The sequence below is a fragment of the Gavia stellata genome, chromosome 6 (assembly GCF_030936135.1).
Source record: "Gavia stellata isolate bGavSte3 chromosome 6, bGavSte3.hap2, whole genome shotgun sequence".
NCBI lineage: Eukaryota > Metazoa > Chordata > Aves > Gaviiformes > Gaviidae > Gavia > Gavia stellata.
The window spans coordinates 18,620,949-18,641,401 of NC_082599.1; the positions used below are offsets into that span (position 1 = coordinate 18,620,949).

The 20,453-nt window shown below is 40.0% G+C and overlaps 1 protein-coding gene across 13 annotated transcripts in view; it reads left to right on the forward strand.

Annotated features, from left to right (window-relative positions):
• Nucleotides 1-20,453, forward strand: part of ABI1 (abl interactor 1) — an 81,154-nt gene that overhangs the window by 19,518 nt on the left and 41,183 nt on the right. For all 13 annotated transcript variants that reach the window (XM_059818529.1, XM_059818531.1, XM_059818521.1 and 10 more), the window contains exon 2: nt 4,643-4,810. In XM_059818529.1, the coding sequence (XP_059674512.1) occupies nt 4,643-4,810 (168 nt within the window). The remainder of the gene's footprint in view (nt 1-4,642; nt 4,811-20,453) is intronic.

A 20,453-nucleotide genomic window follows, 5' to 3' on the forward strand; every position in this document is an offset into this window, starting at 1 on the left:
AGATTGTAGCTAACTTAATCTAAAAGTTTTCATCGGGTGTTTTTTGTTTGGTTTGGTTTTGGTGTGTGTGGTTTTTTTTTAAGTAAAATTTCATTCCTGAGTTTGTTGGGACCAGATCTCTGAGCTAAAATGGCAAAACCTTAGTGAAGGAAGCAAACTTTGAAACCTCAGCTGTAGTATCTGTCTTATCAGGAAGTATGCATTCTGTAAATATAAAAGATAAATAAATGACAACATGAACAAAAGAGAATACAAATGGGCGTATTGATGACTTTGGCATAGTTGCATTCTGTGAATGCTGATATGTGATAGAGATTTGGCAACTGATTGTAGTGATCCTAATTTTCTCTTTAATCGATTAATGACAGGTGGAAGTCTTTTTAAAAAAGACAACCAAGATGTAAAACTAAACAATTATCTTGTGTTTACTTGTGAAGCGAACACAAATGTACTGTACTGTTGAATTCATTAAATGTGCATGAGCAATAACAGCAAAGGCATAAAACTTGAGTGTAAAGATGTTCCTGTAGCTTGATTGCTGAGAGTGATCAAGCCCTCGAACAGAATGCCAAGCATCTGAACAGGTATTGGGCACTGAATATTTAACAGCTCTGGTTAGCTTAGTGATTACTGGGCTGCTTTAGGGCAGTGCTCTGTTAGTAGTTTATCCTGGATGTCTTTTTCTGTGCTTGAGTTTGCACATATTCCAACAGCTGAAGATGAAAAATGTGAAGTAACACATGCCACATACTGAGGAGGCAAATTAATTTGTTTCTGGTAGGACAGCCAGTCTTGGTGTGACCTGATGAGCTGCTTTCTGACCTTTGTCAAATGTAGCCAGTTCTTCCGGTGGGGCATTTATCTTACAGGGAATTTCAAACACAGTGAATGGAACTGAAGTGGAAAGAGGGAAAACAGAGGTTGGAGAACAGGTAATGAGGGTGTGGGCTGGTGTGCTTGCAACGAAGTCTCATTTCCGAAGATGCTTTGCAGTGTGAGCTGATGTGATTTTTTTTTTTTGAGGAAGCTTGTACATGTAGTTCCATCCTGTATGAACTAGAAGGTGGTGGGAATTAGCTGAGAGAGGGAAAGCTGGGAGGACAGATGGTTTGAACACTGCACAGATACTGTTGTGGGGATGTGCCTATGCAGATAGCAGTTTGGAGAGCGGAAGAAAAAATTGACTGTGTCTTGTAAAGATCAGCTGCCTAGTGATGGACAGGTTCCTCATCATTTGACCTTGATGTGTCACTGAACTGAATAATCAGTAGATACGTGCCTGCTTTTCTTTTTACTATGGCAATTGCTTGGGTGCAGAATCAGTTTTGACTTGACTATAGTAATTATGTAAACTTTTAAAGGAAGCTTTATGATACAAGTTTGCATTTGAGAAAAATACATGATAGGCAGTGTGGAATGCCATGCAAGTTTAACTGTCTCTTTATGTATTCACTTGAATTATAGGAAAGGTTTTCTTGTTTAGTATTAAACCTAGTTATGTGAAAGCAATTTCAAACCAATTTTGCCATAGTAACATGACTATTAAGGGTGAACTGGGGATACAGGTGGGAGCTTAGTTTAAGAGGGAAACTTCAAAAGCTGGGGTGTTCTGGATTTAAAGAATATTCACTTTGCTACTAAAGGACACTCAAACTTCCATTTACATCAAGGACTACTGGAGAAACAACAGTGTCTTTGAAGCTTTTAATATGAGATCTTAGAGTAATTCTGAACTATTAGGAAAACAAGTCAGTTGACAGCCTTTGTATTGTGTTGTCTTTAAATTTGAATAGTTAACTGGTGCTCATGTATTATACTAAAGTATCTGAAGGGATGTAAACATGTGCATTATCTTCTATACCGCTTTTAGTTTTTGCTTGGAGGAAGATGAAGGTAACAGTTGAACACTGGAAATCCTGGCTGCCTCTTGTTGTTGCCACATAGCTGTTGGGTTCTCCCTCTCCCTTCCCCCTTTTGCTGTCTGTGAAGCCTTTAACTTATATCTTGCGGATGCCAGCATTTCTAATTTAAAAAAAAAAAAGTGAAAAAGATTATATATCAAGTTAGTTCTAATCTAAACTGTTAAACTGCAAACTGAAATTGTCTGAATTATCTGCAAAGCTTGACAATCTTTCTAACCTAATTTTGCTAGGACATGAAATATGTTCCACATCACAACAATGTTCATCTAATCCTGCTGCCAAACTAGTCATTTGAGCAAGTAACTAAAACATTAGGTGCTTAGGCAAATGAGGGCAAGGCATTTGATCAACAAATCATTAGAGAAGAAAAAGTTTTTGTACACTGATGTTTTCTCATTTGACAACACTCAGTAATTGAGTGCTGTGGCTTTGTAACCCGTTAGTGTTCAGCCTAACATTATTTAGTTGAAACTTTGTAATAAAAAACCTGCATAAGTAAAGACTACAGATCTACACTTGAGTTTATATAAAGTTAGAATTGTGTTGACTGCTGCTTTGTTGGCTGTGTCTAGTTCAGTAAACCTTTTATTTCAGATATCACTGAAGCTGCTACCTGCATTTTCACCGTTGTCCAGAGTGGTAGAAGTTCAAGTATAAATCATCAGTTGTTTTCTCTAGGCTCCAGCTCAGTAGGACAGTGTTTTTAAAATCACTGCTAGTGACGGTCTGAAGTTTAAAATGCCTCTTCGGAAAGCCAGGGTGCTTTGGGAAACTTGGTTCTTGAACCTTTAGTAGTTGTTTTACAGATCCATCACCACCAAAGTTTGTTTTCTAAAGAAGCAAAATGACTCTACTAATGTTTTCTGACAGCTAGAAAAACTCTTTTTAGGTGAAAGGTAGCTTTGTTTGCATTTGGAAATACTAAAAAATGGAGTTTTGCGTAGTGTGGCCTTAGTACATGCAATAGCTGTTTCACCTTTTGGCAACAGATTGCGTTAAACTGTTCTTGCTGTTTCACATTGTAGAAGGCATCTGTATGTGAATTTGTTTGAAGGATGGCATTAATCAAGTGTTCTAATAAGTGTCAAAACACTGCTAGGAAGGTTAATCATGAATATGAACAAATTTCCTGGATTGAGGGGGAATTCATCCTTGTTTAAAAAATAATTAAAAGGTAGCATAGCTTGTGTTGCAGTATTTAGGTCATGATGCAGCGTTATAATGTATATGAACAGCTTGTCTTCTGGTTTCCTCCTTAAAGCAGGGGAGATGAGAAGGATTCCTTATTAGCTGTTGCGTCTTTTCATACTTTAACTCAGGGGCACATTTAACACTTGTGGATGTTAAACTGAAATACTGAGGTGAAGAAATAAGAGGCAGGATTTTAAAAATAAATGAGTGCATGGAAGCTGGAAAACACAGGGCTTGGATGAGCACAAACGGAATTTCTTTGTTTCCTGACTTTGTTCTTGATATTGTAACTGTTGCATACAATGTGTGTGTTGAGTGTTATTCAAAGAAATCAATTAAAAAAACAGACAGAAGTCTAGTTGGAAGGGACTATTAATATGAACCTTTCCTTTTGGTTGCTGAGATCAACTGACTATTCCACAAATAAATAAAACACAGAAGAAACTATGCTAGCACTGAGTCATTGTGTACTGCAAATATTTCATTATGCAGTGCACCTCTCCTACAAAGGGAATAAAAGAGAATTCTGGATAGCTGCAATTTGCAAGTTGGGTAACAGATGAAGTGCATGGCCTCCAATGCCAGCTCCCAAGCTGTGATACAGGGATTACTTCAGAGTGGGGTGCCTGTGTATTTTCCAGGTGGAGGTGGTGTTGGTACCTCCCATCCTGCCAGTGAGAAGGCACTTAGTTGAGCCATGCAATTCAACTCATGTAAGCAGTTGCTGATCTTGTCAGAGGGCAGGTTACTGTCCTAGGGAGTGATGCCTCAGGACAGATTGAGGGCTTCACCTTAGCAAGGTGTGATTTCAGTGGGAAAGTGATCCTTTCGTTATATTTCTGCCCTTTGGAGAGAAGCTGTGCTCCTTTCTGACACCTCAAAATATGTGTGTCTTTACAGTCAATGATGAACTTTATCAGCTGTGAAGGAGAGTTTATTAAGCTTTTGTGTGAGGAGAGATAATTTCACAAATACTCCTGCATGCAGGAGTGCTCTGTGCATGCCATCCTGATGCTCTGCTCACCCTTTTCCTGGACTGTGGGAGTAGTAGCCAGCATAGCTGGAGGGCTGGCTTTGTAGGTGGCATGTGCAGTAGGGGACACCCAACTGTGGGAAAATATCTTTGTCTTTAACTGGCTTGGGCTGCATGACCTCATAAGAGATAGCAATAGCTGTGTTTCAGTGTTCCTGGGGAATTGGAAGCTTTTCTGGAAATGAAGGATTGGGCAGGCTTTAGAAACTCCACTCCAACAAGTCATGATAGTGTTGTTTTTTCTACTGAATGAATTGTTTCTCAGCATGTACTGTTATTATGGTTAAATATTTTTCAAATTCTTTATATGCTCATTATTATTGAGATTTTTTTAAATATAGATGCAGATTGAATACTTGACTGCACAGTCAGATCTTGGTTACAGATTCTTCTAAATATATCTTGGGTTTTTTTTGTTACTGTCTTTTTTTTTTTTCCCCTGCTCCCCCACCCTTTTCCTGGCCTTAAGCAAATGTCTTATTCTTTTGCTTTACAGGCTCCAGATAAAAGGAAAGCATTAGAAGAGACCAAAGCCTACACAACTCAATCTCTAGCCAGTGTTGCTTATCAGATCAATGCACTGGCCAACAATGTATTACAACTGCTGGACATCCAAGCATCCCAGCTACGGAGGATGGAGTCCTCCATCAACCATATCTCCCAGGTAATCTTTTTTAATAGAGGACTGATAACACTGGAGGAGGCATTATCTTGTCTCTTGTATTATTGAGCTGAGTAGTTTATGTTGACGACTTTGAATTCTGAGTAGCAGATAGAAAATGGTAAGGCTTTTTTGATATTTATGAAAACCACTTTGTGATGGAGGTTATGACTGAAATAACAGTTCCTTTATCAAGAAGCACTGGGATTACATTTGGTTTAAAGCAGGAGTAAATAATTAAGATTCTAAGATCTGAAGCTGCGGTTGAGGGAGGGGTAGAGAGAAGGATTCTGTTTCTGAAGGAAATCCAGATGGAAGTACCATATGAGTGGTGGTATTTACTGCATATGTTGCAACACTAAATAAATCTCATTTGTTTTCATACCCTTGGAGGACATAATTTCATGAGCTGTGTGAAGAGGGAGAGGGGTTCACATGCTGCCACTACCTGCTCAAGCCAAGGCAGCTGGATGAGTGACCTGACCTGACTTGTACTGTGACTGCAGTATTGCTAGAGTTGATGCCGGGAGGATATGGAAACAGGGAAGGAACAGGCCTGTCCCTGTCAGTGGAAGCCTTGTGTTCCCTTGGCTGAAGCTTCACCCTAGCTGGCTGCTGCTGAGGGGGTAGAGTTGCTGCTGCTGCCTGTCTTGTACCTGATCTGGCACTGGTCTGATTGTACGGTAACTCAGCCAAAAAATGTCTGCTGTGTTTAACTTGGAAGTGGCTTATTGCATAATCAGGTGGGTGCTATACTAGTGCCAAGGAAGGGAGGGACAGGATCCACTAGTTATTTCACCCTTAATTGCTGTTCTGAAGTGGGCTTGAGTGAGTGTTAAGGGTCCAGTGTCCACTCTGTCACATGCTCTTATTGAACTTCAGTTTAATCTTTGGGCTTTATGTCCTATGCTTATCTGAGACATTTCATAAACAAGTCTCAGAGGATTCAACCTTAAATGTTCTTCAGTGCAGCTGGTGAATTTAAAACCTTTGGTCAACCGATACCCTGTTGGTGGTACACCTTAGACCAAATACTTGAAAGAAAATGCTTCTCATGGCCTCTGCTGTCTGTCTCCTTGTAGGCCCTGCTAACCTCTGTTTGCTGTTCTTTTAAAGTAATTGTGGTTTCTAAAAATCTTTCTGTTAAATGGCAGCACAGTGGTTCTCTGAAAGCATGTCAGCAGGGAGAAGATTCCAGTGCATGTGGAAGGGCCCTCCTAGTAACAAACCTTTCAAAAAGGCTTGTCAAGTTAGTATGTGCTAAGAACTACACAGTGTTAAAAGCTGTATCAAGTATTTTAGAAGTACCTGCCACTGAGACAGGAAAGTAGGAGGAAGTATATTTGCTGTAGATAAGTTTCTTATTCTGTCAAGTATTCAGAGATTTCCTGATGCTAGGATTATGACTACCTCTGAAGAAACGACTGGATAAATGACTGAACCTACAGGCTTTCCAAACATTGGATGTCCTTTTATACTGTGCACATATTTTCTTACATGGTTCAGAGCTGCAGAGTGTGTGAAGCAATTACTGTTAAATTCTTAGTGGCCCACAGATATGACTAACCATGGAAAAAGCCAAAATGTTTGATACCAGCACAAAAGTTGTTAACCCTCTGTACTGTTTGCTGCTTGAATTGAAGGCACTATGCTGAAAGCTATTGAGTCACCTGATACATGAACTGTTTGCTAAAGACTGTGAACAATCAGAGCTTTGTAGAGCTTTTGAGGAGTGTTTAGCAAGGTCACTTGCTTGTAGTTTCTGTCCTGGTTGGTCTTTTCCTGAAACTAATCCTTGCTTATAAATGAACCTCTGCAGACTAATTTTGTAGAATTAAACTGGATACAGATAATGCACACATACCAGCTCAGCTATTTGCTTTGAAATGTTTCTGCTCAAATGCTTCAACTGCGTATCTTAAATCTGCTATGCAGTTGCTTTGATAAACTGTTTCTAAATTCCCCGAGGTCTCCAGAGTGTCTTTCCCTGTGCTTGTATCAGTCGTGAATATTTTCATGCCACTAAAACATGGGGATGAACATATTCTCAAAATGGAATTCTTTTCCATAAAAGAAGTATTGCCTAGAAACACAGATCTGAGGCATTGCCAGTCAATTACTCAATTCTGGGTTTTGCAACATAGAACAGGTATCTGTGAGATAAGGTACAATTTGATAGTCTTTTTCTGGTTTAAAAAACCAACTTTTTCTACGGAAGAAAATGCTGTGGCTCTTCTGACCTGAAGGCAGTTTCTGTTCCCCTACTGTGTTTCAGTTCTCTATGCATGTTTTCCAGAATGACTCTAGGCTAAATGACTGGATAGCTAATCTTGATTAGTATCCACTCAATATTTTTCCTAGCTATGTACCTCCTTCACTGGAAAAATTACTCATGAAATGTTAGGTGATGGAGTGGTGTGTTATGTTCTTGTTACTGGAGCTTAATTTTACAGGTGGAAAGTTTGCTTGCTTTTATAGGAAAAAATTAATTCAACTTTTGGTTTTGTATTGAGAGCAAACAGAGAGGCTTCACATGAGTAATCACACTGTGGTGAGGGAGCACTGCTCTGAGCACACAGAGGCAATGAACAGCTCCAGGAGTGGCTTTCACATAGCAGCCACAGCAGAAGCCTGCCCAGCTGCATCTATATCTTTTTGCAGTCATAGTTGTCTTTCAGCTGTAACGTGTGGGTCTGGAGTGACCTCCCACATAATTATTTACTACAGCAAACTTACAGAGCTGTGCATATACAGCTTAGCTTTTTGGCTTAAACCATTGATACTGACTTTGAGCTTTCCCAAGCTGACTTGACCTTTCCAAGCTGCTCTGATGTGGCAGAGCAGAGACTTGATCACTGTTCTGGGGAAGTTTGCAAACCCTTCTGGTGTAAGAGATCCTACTCATCCTGTTAGGCAAGATTTGGGGGGAAAAAGATAGCAAGTCTATACTTTAGACCAACATGAGTATCAAGGCTTCAGTAAAGATATTAAGGCATATATACCTCTAGACTCCCTACTACAAGCTTTCTGTTGCAGTCACAGTTCCATTGCATATTTCTGTCAGTTCCTATTTGGTGCTTTACTTTGCTTTTGTCTTGAGAATGGCCATACTTAGAAGGGAGATTTCAGGTAGAAGTTGAGCTAGTTTTGATCTAAGATAGGAAAGCAGAGCCAGCCTGAGTGCTGCACTGCTATGGTGTGCCTTCTCAACTTTCCCTATGGGACACTGGTGTAAAAAGGCAATGGAGGAAGCACTTGAGCCCCATGTGGCTCCTAGCAATCACTGCTGACTTGTCCATCTGTAAATGCTAGACAGTAGCAGAGCAGCAGTTCTGCTATGGTATAGATTGCCTTCAGTTGAAGTGACCAAAAAGACATTTTCCTTGAAGAAGATTGAGCAGCAATAGCCAGGTGTTTTGCTTTCTTTGTAGCATATGAAGTGTAAGGTGTTTGGAATAGGTAGTATTTTCTTTTGTAACAATTTTAGGGAAGGTGAGCAAATGCATAGACTGAACAGTGAAAGGGGAAAGGAGAAGCTGAGGGTCAGCTTGCAATTGGAGACACCAGGAAGGACCTTGGACATTGAGGTGATGAGGGCATCAAGACCTTAACATTAAGCATATGATATTTCTTAAGGTGTGCTGCAACTAAATAAACCTAGGATTTTTTCATGCACCCTGATGATGAATTAAGCAAGACACTGTATATTTGTGCTCTGAATGGAGTTTGTGCTTTACAATGTTTATTTCCTATGTGTATTAAATGAAATTCTAGTTTGCTGTTTAAACTCATGTTCATTTGTGCCATTCTTGCATGGGTCCCTGAGCCAACGACTTAATTCTTTAAAAAACAAAATTAAAAAATCCTCTCATATCCCTCTCTCCCTTCATGTCCCTTCATTCTGAAAGTCAGTGTCTTTTATTAGAGGAGTTAAAAATTCAGCTTTTCATAGCTTGAATATTTGACAAGGGAAAACTGTTCCTCTAGAAATTTGGGCCTGTGTTCTTTTGCTCTTTTGACTTGCTGTTTCTTGGTTGTTCTCCCCTCTTCCCCCCCCCCCCCCCCCCCCCCCCCGAAACAAGAGCTGACTTAAACATGTACTTTAAGATAAATTTTTTCCTGCTTCACTTCCACAAACTTCAAGAGGATGAAGGTGGGACAGAGCCAGATTTGTCAGAGGAGAGAGAGGTTGACAGGGACATCCTTGTTTACTGTGTCAAAACTGAAAAATGTAACTGATCAGTGGTCACATTTATGTCAGAGCAGCTGCAGTACTGGGTCTAGCAACTACTCCTTTTTTTTTCTGGACATAAACAGTTTTTAAATAGCTCAGTATTTAAAACCGTGCCTCTTGAAGCATGAAGGAAGCAGTAGACTCCTTTTTAAGAAACAGTCAGTGTTAAAATTTTCTTCTGCATCTGAAGCTTTCCTCTAATGCAAAATATGGACTATTAAAAAACAATATGTTCTGAAAGCATAACTCTCAGCAAAAAAAATACGTGCATCTTTTGTCATCATTAAAAGTTAGAAGCTTTTAGAACTAAAAAAAACCCCAAAATCCCTGAATTAGTTTAGAAGAATCTTGCCTGTCACCATCCATGTCTAATTCATTGCACGTGTAATTCAAATACTGCATGCAAGTAGAAAGCCAAATGCCTTCTGTTTCTATGGTATGGTTGTCTAGCTAAAGTCAGGGGGAATAATGAAATAACACAAAAGTTATCTTTTCTTGTAGGACTTCTGAAACTTACAGCTGTAGCCTGTGTTAAATCACACATACACACAACTCCCATCCCCAAATACTAAGGCCTTCCCATTGGGTGAGCAACCAGTCAGCATTGATGTTGATTAGGTTTCAGAGGAGCTCTGCTGAAGATGTTCTGGGGCTTGAAGGGGTGAGCTCCTAAGTAGCAGCAAGTTGAGAACACAATAATTGGTGTTTGATGCTAGGGAAGAAGAGCACAAGAGCTGTTAGGTGCTCAGCAGGTCTCTGATGTTTGAAGAGGCATAAGGCAGTGCATGTACAGTGGGGACTCTGTGGGAAAGAGCTTTCTCTTAGAGGGTGTGTGTCTGTCCTTGGATTAATGTGATACTGCCTTCATGGATTGTGATACATGATCACAACACAGTTCAAACTGATGTTTGAAAGTCAAGAATTAGCAAGAGGGTACAAAATGTGACAAATCATCTGCTGATGAATGTGGGTGGTCATGCCTAGAAACAAGCAATTATGTAAAGTAGTTTAGTACACTTATGGATGGGAGCAAAAGACCTCTCCAGATCCTCTTAGTGATGACTGTGCTTCCAAAGGACAGCTGTCCAGGTACTTTAACCCTGAAGTTGCATCTTTAAAAAGAAGAGGATGCTTAAAACTCTGATCTTGTTCTCTGACATGAAGAATGCATGGGCTGGACAAAAGGACTGTTAACGGGGAAAAAAAAATTAGCCAGAACTAGCAAACTTGATGGCTGCTAACAAGCAGGGTCAATACTGGAGCCCACACTGTTCAGAATATTCTTGGGAGACCATTCAGCATGGCCGGGGATAACTCTAAATTAGGAAAGGTCATTCATATGCTGAATGGCAGAGCTTCAGTGCAGAGAAACTTGAGGATTGAGCCAGCAGAAACGTTGGGAAACTGGGCAAGGTGCAAGGACCTACACCTGAGGTGGAATAACCCCATGCATTCGTATGTGCTGGGAGGTGACTCCATGAGTAACCATCCTGCTGAAAAGGAAGCTGGTGTGCTGGTGGATGCTGTGCTCAGCATGAGCTGACAACACAAAGCCATCTGAATAAGTGAAACAGCGTGGCAGGGCTGCATTGGGAAGAGTGTGGCTGACAGATGAGGGGCAGTGATTATCATCTGCTCTGCAGTGATAAGGCTTTGTCTGGAGTGCTGTGTCCATTTTTTTTTTGTCACCCGTGCCTTGTTCAAGAGTGATTTAGGGAAACTTGAGATAGTCCAGCAGAGAGGGATGCTGAGATGGTCAGGGGCATGGAGAATACAGCCTGCAAGAATTTGAAGGAGTTGTGCTTGTTTAGTCTGACAAAGAGGAAGCAAGGCAGTGACGTGATGGTAGCCTACAAATACTTAAGTCTGGCTCTGTCATCTTTGCAGTTAGTGTTTCTCTTGGTAGTGACAGTGTATTGTTGAACAGTTATCCACAAGTTGAAACTCAGCAGGTTAGTGCATGGAGTTGGGAAAATCCTTTTTATTTTGGAGGGTGTTGCAGCACTGGAACAGGTTACCCTCTGGTGTGACTCTTCTCAGTGTTACACTGCAGTAGTTGAATATATCCTAAAAGCTGACTTTGTATCCTTGCAAGGCACATCATAAGCTATGCGAACTAAATGGTGAGGGGGATTACAAAGTCAGGGGAGAAACTGTGACTCCATGTCTACAAATCCTTGTAAGCTCCACTTCCATACAAACCTTCCTTTCTGCATGTCCAAAAGTGTGTCAAGAGACCAAGTGTTTCTGCAGGAACTAGAGCATTAGATAATGTTGTATACATTAGAAAGATAATGTCTTCTCTCTGGTTCACTTGGACTGCCCTTGCTTGTCAGTAGACATAAATATTCTAAATATGGCAAAGAAACTTGCACCTTTTGTTTAGATTAATCTTGCCTTGGGTGACATTCCCTCTCCTAATAAACTGCTGACGGTTATCTCTGTGGCCTTTGCTTCACATCCTGTTCTTCCTGTACTCTCTGTGATAGAGGCCAAGGCTCCAAGAAATTGTACTGTGCTTGCTCTGGTTATCTGTCTGCTTATGAAAATCGTTAACTTTGTGCATATCAGCTTCTACATGATATGTATAAATAGCTCAAAACGTAGTATAATGTGTAAGGGTTGCCTTGTCAGCTGTTCTGTTGAGAAATTCCCTTCATGACCACAAATGAATACACGTAGGATCTGTCTGTAATTCCTGTACAGTTCAGCTGACGCAGTCAAAAAAAACTCCAACATATGACCAACAAAAAAAAATCAAAACAAAAAACCCCACCCCATAATACTTAGTTATGTACACCTATGAGAGAGCAATCACAATTGTCAGCCTTTCTGTGATGGGGAAGGGCAGTTGCTTTGATGGAGAAGAATAAACGAAGCCAGAAACTTTTTTGTTTCCTGTCATTCTTTATTCCCACTTTTTTATTTTTTGTGAATGCAGGATTTGAACGTGGTTTTGGGGTATAGGGGAGTTTGCCGACTTTAATAGCTGTTGACTGTAGTGAATTCCTTCATATGCTGATTCCCATTCCACAGTCTAGTAGGAGGGTAGTCTGAACACATAGTTCTCAATGAGTTTTAGATCATTAAAATCTCCTTTCTGCTGAATGGGTATTTGGTCAAAAGCTCTAGATACCTCATTAAATGCTAAATTAAGAGATCTGATGCAGCCTCTTGTTTTCTGAAATCAAAGCCAAAAATCCCAGGACTGTGAACATTACTCTGAAAGGCCTTTTTGATAATTTTGTGCAACAAAGGAGTCAAGGGTGTTTGTGCAATCTTTCTTTTTTAATGAAAACCTCTCATATGTAGAGGATACCCCACATAAACGAAATGCGTCACTCATCTGCTGTAAAGTCACATATTGGACTTTTCAAGGAGTCTTTTTTTTCTTTTGTTCGGATACATCTGATTAGATTGTTGCCTGAAATTAATTTTCCTTCTATTTCAAGTCTCAGTAAACCAGCAGCCTTCACATGTGAATGGCTCCTGTTTTACATGGAATTAGGGTTTTCTTATCTCTGTCTATGTTTTAGTGGCATAAGGGCAAAGCAAAAAGGAAATGCGGTGTATGAGGTGATGGTTAGAAGAACATTGTGTCTAATACAGCAGCAGGTAACCAGCTACCAAAGCATTAAGTCGGTCACTGTATCTGTGCCATCCAGTGCAGCAATTTGGGACGTTGGTTTTCATGGTAGCTGGGTACTGTTATGCTTGAGCTGACTACAGTAGGGGAAAAGAAAGTACAAGAAGCTTATTATGGAGCAGATCAGTCTTGGTTGTACTGCATCACTGAAGCTACCCCTCTTCATAATCTGCCACTCAAACTCATGAACACATGCTGCTGGGTGCTTGTGGCTGGATTTCCTGTGCTGTTCAGCTGGCTGGTTTTATTGGGGGGCATGAAAGTGCTAAGTTAATACCGATCTGTAGATGGAAAACCAAGTAATGATTCATATGAGTGTTCTATAAGCCGGCAGTAACATTCTGCTGCTCTTTATACTGCTGCTGGTTTGACTTTGTTCTCTTTACTAGCAGCCTTTTGGGACCCATTGGTATCTGTTATGCATGCCTTGTAAAAGCCCCCTTACAGGTCATATATATATGCAGTGAACAAACTCTTTTATTAGTTCATGGGAGGTGTATGAATGACTTATTAGCTGCTCTTCTAAAGCTGGGACAGCTTCTGTTGTTTTATTGTAACTTCGAAAAAGTGTGGAAACCTATCCAACTGTGTTAACCTTACCAAACACTTGTCATGTGGCTGCTGTGCCCTGCTATGTATCCCTCCTTCCGCAACATCATCTGGAACAGTATGACCTCTGCATCACTGGGGCAGTCGCAGAGCACAAAGTGAAAAGTTTTTCTTTGTTGTAATGGAAAAAAGTGTGTGTGAAATTGTATTAATTGATATAATTTATGGCTAAACACTTAATAATCACGGTAACTTATTTCTATTTATTTTTTCAGAATTGTTTATTCTCCTGGAGAATATTTTTGATTCTTAACTGACCCTGCTGCTAATGCCATAATGGAAAGGGCATTGTGGTGGTAGTGGAAATAAATTGTTGATTTTTTTGGTTAAAAGCTGTACTGTATGCAGGATTTTTCTTTTTTGAGAAAAATCAGAATATGTTTTGGACTAGCACAGTTTGAGTGGCAACTAGTGAAGGCCACGATTCGCTTTGTTCAGTCATTCACATTTGGAACGCTGGCTGTACATGTAGAAATAACCACCATAGAAGTATGTCTGCCTCTTCCTCAATTGCAAAAAATAGATTACTAAAGCTGTCACTTTCCTTTCTAATGTTCATACCTGGTTCCAGCAAATAGTTATATTATTTAATAATTTTGCCTAATATTGTGCTTAATTACGTCTGATGGGCATGTAAATAGTGCATGACCATAGAATCATAGATCTTATACTTTGTTTGCTTCCTCTTTGAGAATCTGCTAAACGGCTATGACTTTTTCCTGAATGTACCCTCGTATGAACGCTAATGTGTAATGGTTTTGTAGCTTCACCTGTTCATGCTTAAAAGCCTTGCTTTCTCCTCTCACATATTGTCCTGGGATGGTTATTTACAATGGATCCGACAGTACAATTCACTGTGGTGTCACACGGCGATTGAAACATAGCTTGCTATTTTCTCTAACTGGCTTCTCTGTTCTCTGCTTGCAAGAGAAAAATAATGTCTTGTCAACCTGATCTTGTCATGCTATCTCAAATTCCTGCATGTGGCAAAACCAGGAGCAACAAGGGTGTGATTAAAAGCTAACAAACTTCTATACGAAGTGACAACAAGTAGGTCATGGTGTCATATCATTGCTTCAGGAAAGGTCAGTTGGGCCATCTTTTGAAAATATAAGAACAAGGAAATATTGAATAATGACTGAAAGGCTTGATTTGATCTTAGGAAATTCTGCTTTCTTGTTGAACTCAGTGTCTTATGGGATTGTTTTTTCTTCTTTAAGTTATATTTTTGAACTGCGTTCAAGACCAGGCTGAATAAGGTTGCAGGATAAGCCTTCAAACCACAAATCAACCTTTATCTGACTGGAGAGGGGATAAACTTCCTCTTTGGGAAGCTGATCCTTCTTTGTTCATTTATAGTATTTTCTTATGTGTGTTGTTAAGTCAAGTATTGGGCAAGATACAGCAATGGCCAGATGTAGTACAGGACTAAAAGAGATGAGTTGTACTGTGGATAAGGCTTGTCACCTAAACTAGGCTGGAGAAGGTGTTACTGAAGTTCTTGAGCAGCGTACGTATTTTTGGTCTCTAATAGCTGATAGATAGTGTATGGTAAGCTAATAACATGCCAACTCATGCAGACTAGCAAATTGCTTATTCCTCTTAATTAGAAGAAATTCAAGTACTATTTAAAACTGGATGCTTTTTAAAAAAAATAAACTTAGCTTGAAATTATGCAGTGGATCTGCATGTGTGTCTTGGCAGATGAAATGTGGCATTTGAGAGTGGATGAACGGTAGAAATATGTTATTCCAGTGCTCCAACTCAGGGCACTTTTTGCCTGCTGTGGTGATGAGTGAGACGCTGAAGTAACTGAGGACAATCTCCATTTGGGAGGTGAAACCTGTAAGTCACACCAGAAATGTGCTCTCTTCATGTAATTATGGGTCATTAAGGTAAAGAGAGAAGTCCAGTCAAACAGCCTGAAAGAAATTAGACTTTCTCAATTATCTAATCTCTTACCTGTGCCACTGTGTTTGGATTTAGTTTCCTCATACACCCTAAATCTCATGCTAAGAGACAGCACTGACAAAGTTATAAGCCTGTAAGCTGATAAGAGCTAGACCATCCTTCATTTTCTTTGTTCCTCTCTGCACACTGAGGATGGTCTGCTTGCCACTTATGCATCACTGGTTTAGTCTCCTCCTAAATTGAGGTGTAATTAAGCATACCTGTTTCTGTACTATATGAATGGTGTTCATCCATGTGACCTGTAGACATGTCTGTTAGTGCCTTATTTTGACAGTTGAATGACTGCTGACCATAGACATGCTTGTCCTTTATATATTACAGTTTTGAAGCATCTCTGATGTAGTAGAATACTACTCTGGCATCTGGATGCTAAAACTGGAGGAGAGAACTTCTGCAGGTGTTCGTGGTATTTCGGTTAAAATAATGTGTTTTTCCCTTTTCTTAGCACAGGCTGTGGAACATTAACAAATAATGAAACTTCAGGAAGCGGGGGATGGTTTCCATAAGCTCTGAGAGATATTCAAGTTCAGTCACTTGGGATTTTGCTGCTTTAAGCATGCCTCTTGCAGTGCAGCATGCTTCTTCGCTGGCAGACAGAATATCAAGCTTCAATCCCAGTTAGCTTGCTTCTTACTTCTAGACCTCCAGACCTGGGAGCAACAGGATCTTGATGGGACCACAACTCCAAGTAACTTGCATCTTATTTTCAACTCAACATCTTTGTGAAACTGTATTTTCCTGGGCTGCATTAAATGTGTAGTCCTTCAGTCAATGTACAAACTCTTCGGAGATGCTCTCTATTAGAGCTGGCTGAATTACTTGAAATAAATGTATCTAACCATTTATTCTTTTGGAAATCTGAAAAGCTTTTCAAAGGCTGTTTTCCATGTGAACTGTTTGCCTGGAATAAGATTGAGAGAACGCTGCTGACTGGTCATTATTGGATAATGACAGGTCACCTAGTTCGATAAAGTTTAAAAGCATCATCTAATCAGTAGAAACAGAATAAAGAAAATGTGGTGTGAATTTTTCCAAATGCATTTTTAGAAAGCAGAGGTTCTGCAAACAATTATGTGACTTAAGCAAACATCCTGGAAAAACAGATTTTAAGCAGTCTGCAGATCTTATTTGACTAAAGATACTTTCCCTGTGTACTCTTCCCCTCCTGCCCATTTGCTTAGATTTCTTCATGGTAGTTCTTAAACCAAATGCATAGCTGTTGTTTACATTAGCTATGTACTGCTGGGAGTAAACACTGTCTGTATTGCTGAATGGGTATACACAACTCAAATCCAAAAAGAACATTGACCTCATTTAGGAAAACCGTGCTATACCGAAGCATTGGGGAGGAGGCAGGCCACAGAAGTTTGGACAGCTGTCTCTGTAGTTTGTTAAATTGTGTCCTGATGTACCGCTTTATCTCTCAAGGAAGTATTTTACCGCTCACTAACACCTCCCTCCCTGATTAAGGTAACTCTAGCAATATATTGATCCCAGCCACTTTCCTGCACAGTTAGGTTTCTTGCAGAAGTTCAGTAACTCCTCAGCGTGTACTTAGCTGTCCAGTATTGCACAGGCCAGTGGCCAGTCATGCACGAGTCTGTGGTCATTGTTATTGCGGAGCTGTAAGGCCTTACCTTGAAATGCTGTGGTGCAGTTCAGAGGCCTGTAACCCACCACAGTGTTTGGAGCACCTTTACCAGGGCACCAGTGTACCTTCCTCAGTTAGCTTTAAACACTTCACTGGTCAATATTTGTGTAGTGTATGTTTAACTTTTGCCTAATGTGACATTAGGAGTTGGCCGGTCTCTTTTTTTCCTGCCATTCTCCTGTGCCAGTGTTTTGTTCTCTGCCTCCCCTAGACTCTGAATTGTGGGCTCAATTATCCTGGAGACAAGATCTTAACAAATACAGACTTCTGGCTGCTTCTTTCTACAGGCTTCTTTCTGTGTGCCATCCCCAATGGCTGACACTGCTCTTCTCCCCAAGAGTTTGCAATCAAGTTTAATCATTATGCTAATAACTGCACAGTGGAAATGTCTAATTTCTGAACACATCATCAGTCTGACTAATGAATTTACTTTAACAGTAGTGGGATAATGCATTCAGCACCAGGGACGTAGCGATGTCCTCTCTGTGCCTACATACAGGACTTCTCTTCAAGACTTGTACTGGCTTTCAACCTGCCATCAGGCTGCAGTGTTTGTGTTCAGGTGCACTTGCACAGGATGGAGCCAAGAACACGCTGCTAGGTGCGTCCATGTACAAGTCTGAGAGGTGGTCCTTGGAGGAGGGGTTGACTGGTGGCATGGTTTCTTGTTGGGCCAGGGCCCTCTGACAGAGTGCCCAGATTTAGTCTGAACAGATTTTGGCTGGGGAAGATTGTGGCTCAGGATGGAGTAAGTGCTGCTAGGACTGTTGAGGCCATGTGGATGTTTCCAGCAGATATAATTGCGGTATTTCATATTGGTCATGGCCAAGAGTAGGAGGCTAAGGGAAATCCATTTCCAGAAACCATGTGCAACTTCCTGTTCTAGTTGTACGTGGAAATTAAAATGGCAATGGAGAAGTAGAGCAGCCTTAGCAATTCCATCTCGGCCCTGTCCTTTCCTCCCCACCCTGTTAAACTGGTAAATGTCATACATGCTTGTCATCTGGTTGTCTGTCTTCTGCTTTTACTTAATATATCCCAAATTATGAGAAGTCTGTATGAGTCAGTCCAAAATAGCATCGCAGTCTTAGGAAACATGTAAGGGAATTTTTGTTAACTTTCCTTTTTTGCTAGAATATGTTGATAGGCTTCCATGTGCAATGCTGTGGAAACTGGGATTTCGGAAGTAGGTTGAGCTGAGTGAGGTTCACGATGCTTTTAAGCTTGTCCTCTGTTGATATACCTTCAGAAGGGATAGCTGGTTACTGAAGGGGGTTTGAGAAAGGGGAGACTGGGTCAGAGAGTTGAACTTCTTGTTCTATATTTGTCTTTGAAAACAAAAGTGAGGAGCTTGTCAGATCCTAGTTGTTTTGATGTTAAAGTGACATGGAAGAGCTCTTTGCTGTAATAATATGCTGAAGGTAGTAGTATGAGTAGCAAGTTAACTGCAGAGTGGAGTAAGTATACTGAACACTTTTAAGTGGGATCTGTAGTGGCTAAGTGTTGTTCCTGCCATCTTATTTTACTGATGAGACTCACCAGCAATGGGGACAAGATAAAAAACCTGGCCATTGCTGGTTATCCTCCCATTGGAGTAGTACCTCATAGTGTTGCAACAGAGTTGTTTGCCATGGAGACTTGCTTGCTTTGTACAAAACCTTGAAAAAATTCCAGAACTTCAATAGTTCTCTTCTGGAGAAAATGCAATCTTCAACCTTTGAACATTTAGGAAACAAAAGAAGAGAGAAAGAAATTTCACATGTGGTAAGCGGTGTCTGTGGCACTAAGCCAAGAGGGTTTGTGATGTAGATAGTACGGCCTTGAGCCATCTGATGGCTGTTTAATTAATACTGATGAGTTACTCTTGGTGCAGTGCTGACCCAACTGAAAACCAGCAGTTTTCCCACTGGCTTATATCACTGCCATCAAATGAGATATGATCAAAGTAGTATAGAAATAACATAGTCCCTTGGATGATTTGTAATCAAAATTATGTTGGCAGGTGGCTAAAGGATATGCAACATCATGTCCACATGTATTGTTCCTGTTTTATGTCTTAGGGAAACGATCTGTCCCAGGACTGTCAATCTTAGATACCCCATAGACCCTGAATTCACGTGGAGAAGGGGGGTGCTTGGGAGAGGAATTTTTTGTGTGTGTGTATGTGGGTTTTGCTTGTGTTTTTTGTTGGGTTTGGGTTGTTTGTTGTTTTTTGTTTTTCTGGTTTTTTAAGAAAAGTGTGCATGCAAATTAGTTCAGAAAACTTTGAAGTAAGTACATGTAACATCAGAATAGGTTTTATGTGGGAGTTATTCTTTAGCATAATGATTATTTTGAGCAATAAAATCCACTATCCCAGCCATGTAACATAACCTTTATAATTGGAAAATATTTTATTTTTGCTATTAGAGGTGATTAAACTAAAGCACTAAAGACGTGATAAATTATAGCTAAGGCTATGTTAGCTTGTGTCTTTTGGTGAGTTGTGTCTTGTGTGCCCCCCCCCCCCCCCCTTTGAAATGCCAAGTTACAACTAAATGTGAGGGGTTTGGCTTTGGGGTTTTTTTTTTTTTTATTCAGGCATGAGCATTCTGGCTTGTCGTCATTCCAGCTTTATCAGTTCCTTACCTCAGACAAACTTTCAGAAAGTTCAGACTTGTTCTGTTGAGTTTATTTTTTTAATGGGCTTTTTTTATATGGTTTCCTTTTCAGCCACCTGCAGTGCTCTTTGCAATTGCACATGTTCATCTCCTATGAAGTTGCTTTTTTTGGCACACAAAATGCTTTTCATTCGACATACAATTTTGTTCTACTCCCATATTCGTTTGACATACAATTTTGTTCTGCTCCCATAGTGGTTCTTCAGTGAGTCCAAACTCCTGAAGAAGCCCTTTAATTTTTCCTTTCTGTCCTTATGCTTTCCTTCAGTGAAGAATATATTTAGATTTGTATGTTTTGTTTAATTCTAGACAAGTGCATTGCTTCCAGTAAGGAAAAGAGGGACTCATTCAGCCACTTTAAAATGTTCCAACTGTCATGTGGGAGCTTGCATAAGCCTATTTAGTTTTTTCTATTTTTTTTTAATGAGCCTACTCATGCATGCATATCTTGAGGAATACCCAGCAAAAAAAGAAATTTGAAATTACTAAAATCTAATTTCAGGTGCTGAAATACTCTCACACATACAGTTGGGATTTTGACTTTGCATAATCAAAAGCATTTATCTGCTTTTTGTGCTTTTTAAGACTGAATAAAAACATAACATGTTATGACTGCACATCCCAACTGTTGTTCTGTCAAAATCAATCAGTAGGATTGTACACTTGAAACACTTCTCTTTTGAAGTGTCTTCTATTTTAAAGACTGTTTTTAATCAGACTTTTGCATTTCTGGCTTGTGTTCAAATATAATTAATAAGCATTTGGTTCTGTTTAGGTAGTTTTTCCTTTGGAAACTTGTATTAGCAATGCAACTGGTGTTAGTTAATCACTGAAATGTCTATTCAGTTCACTGTGTAGAACATCTATAGCTCACT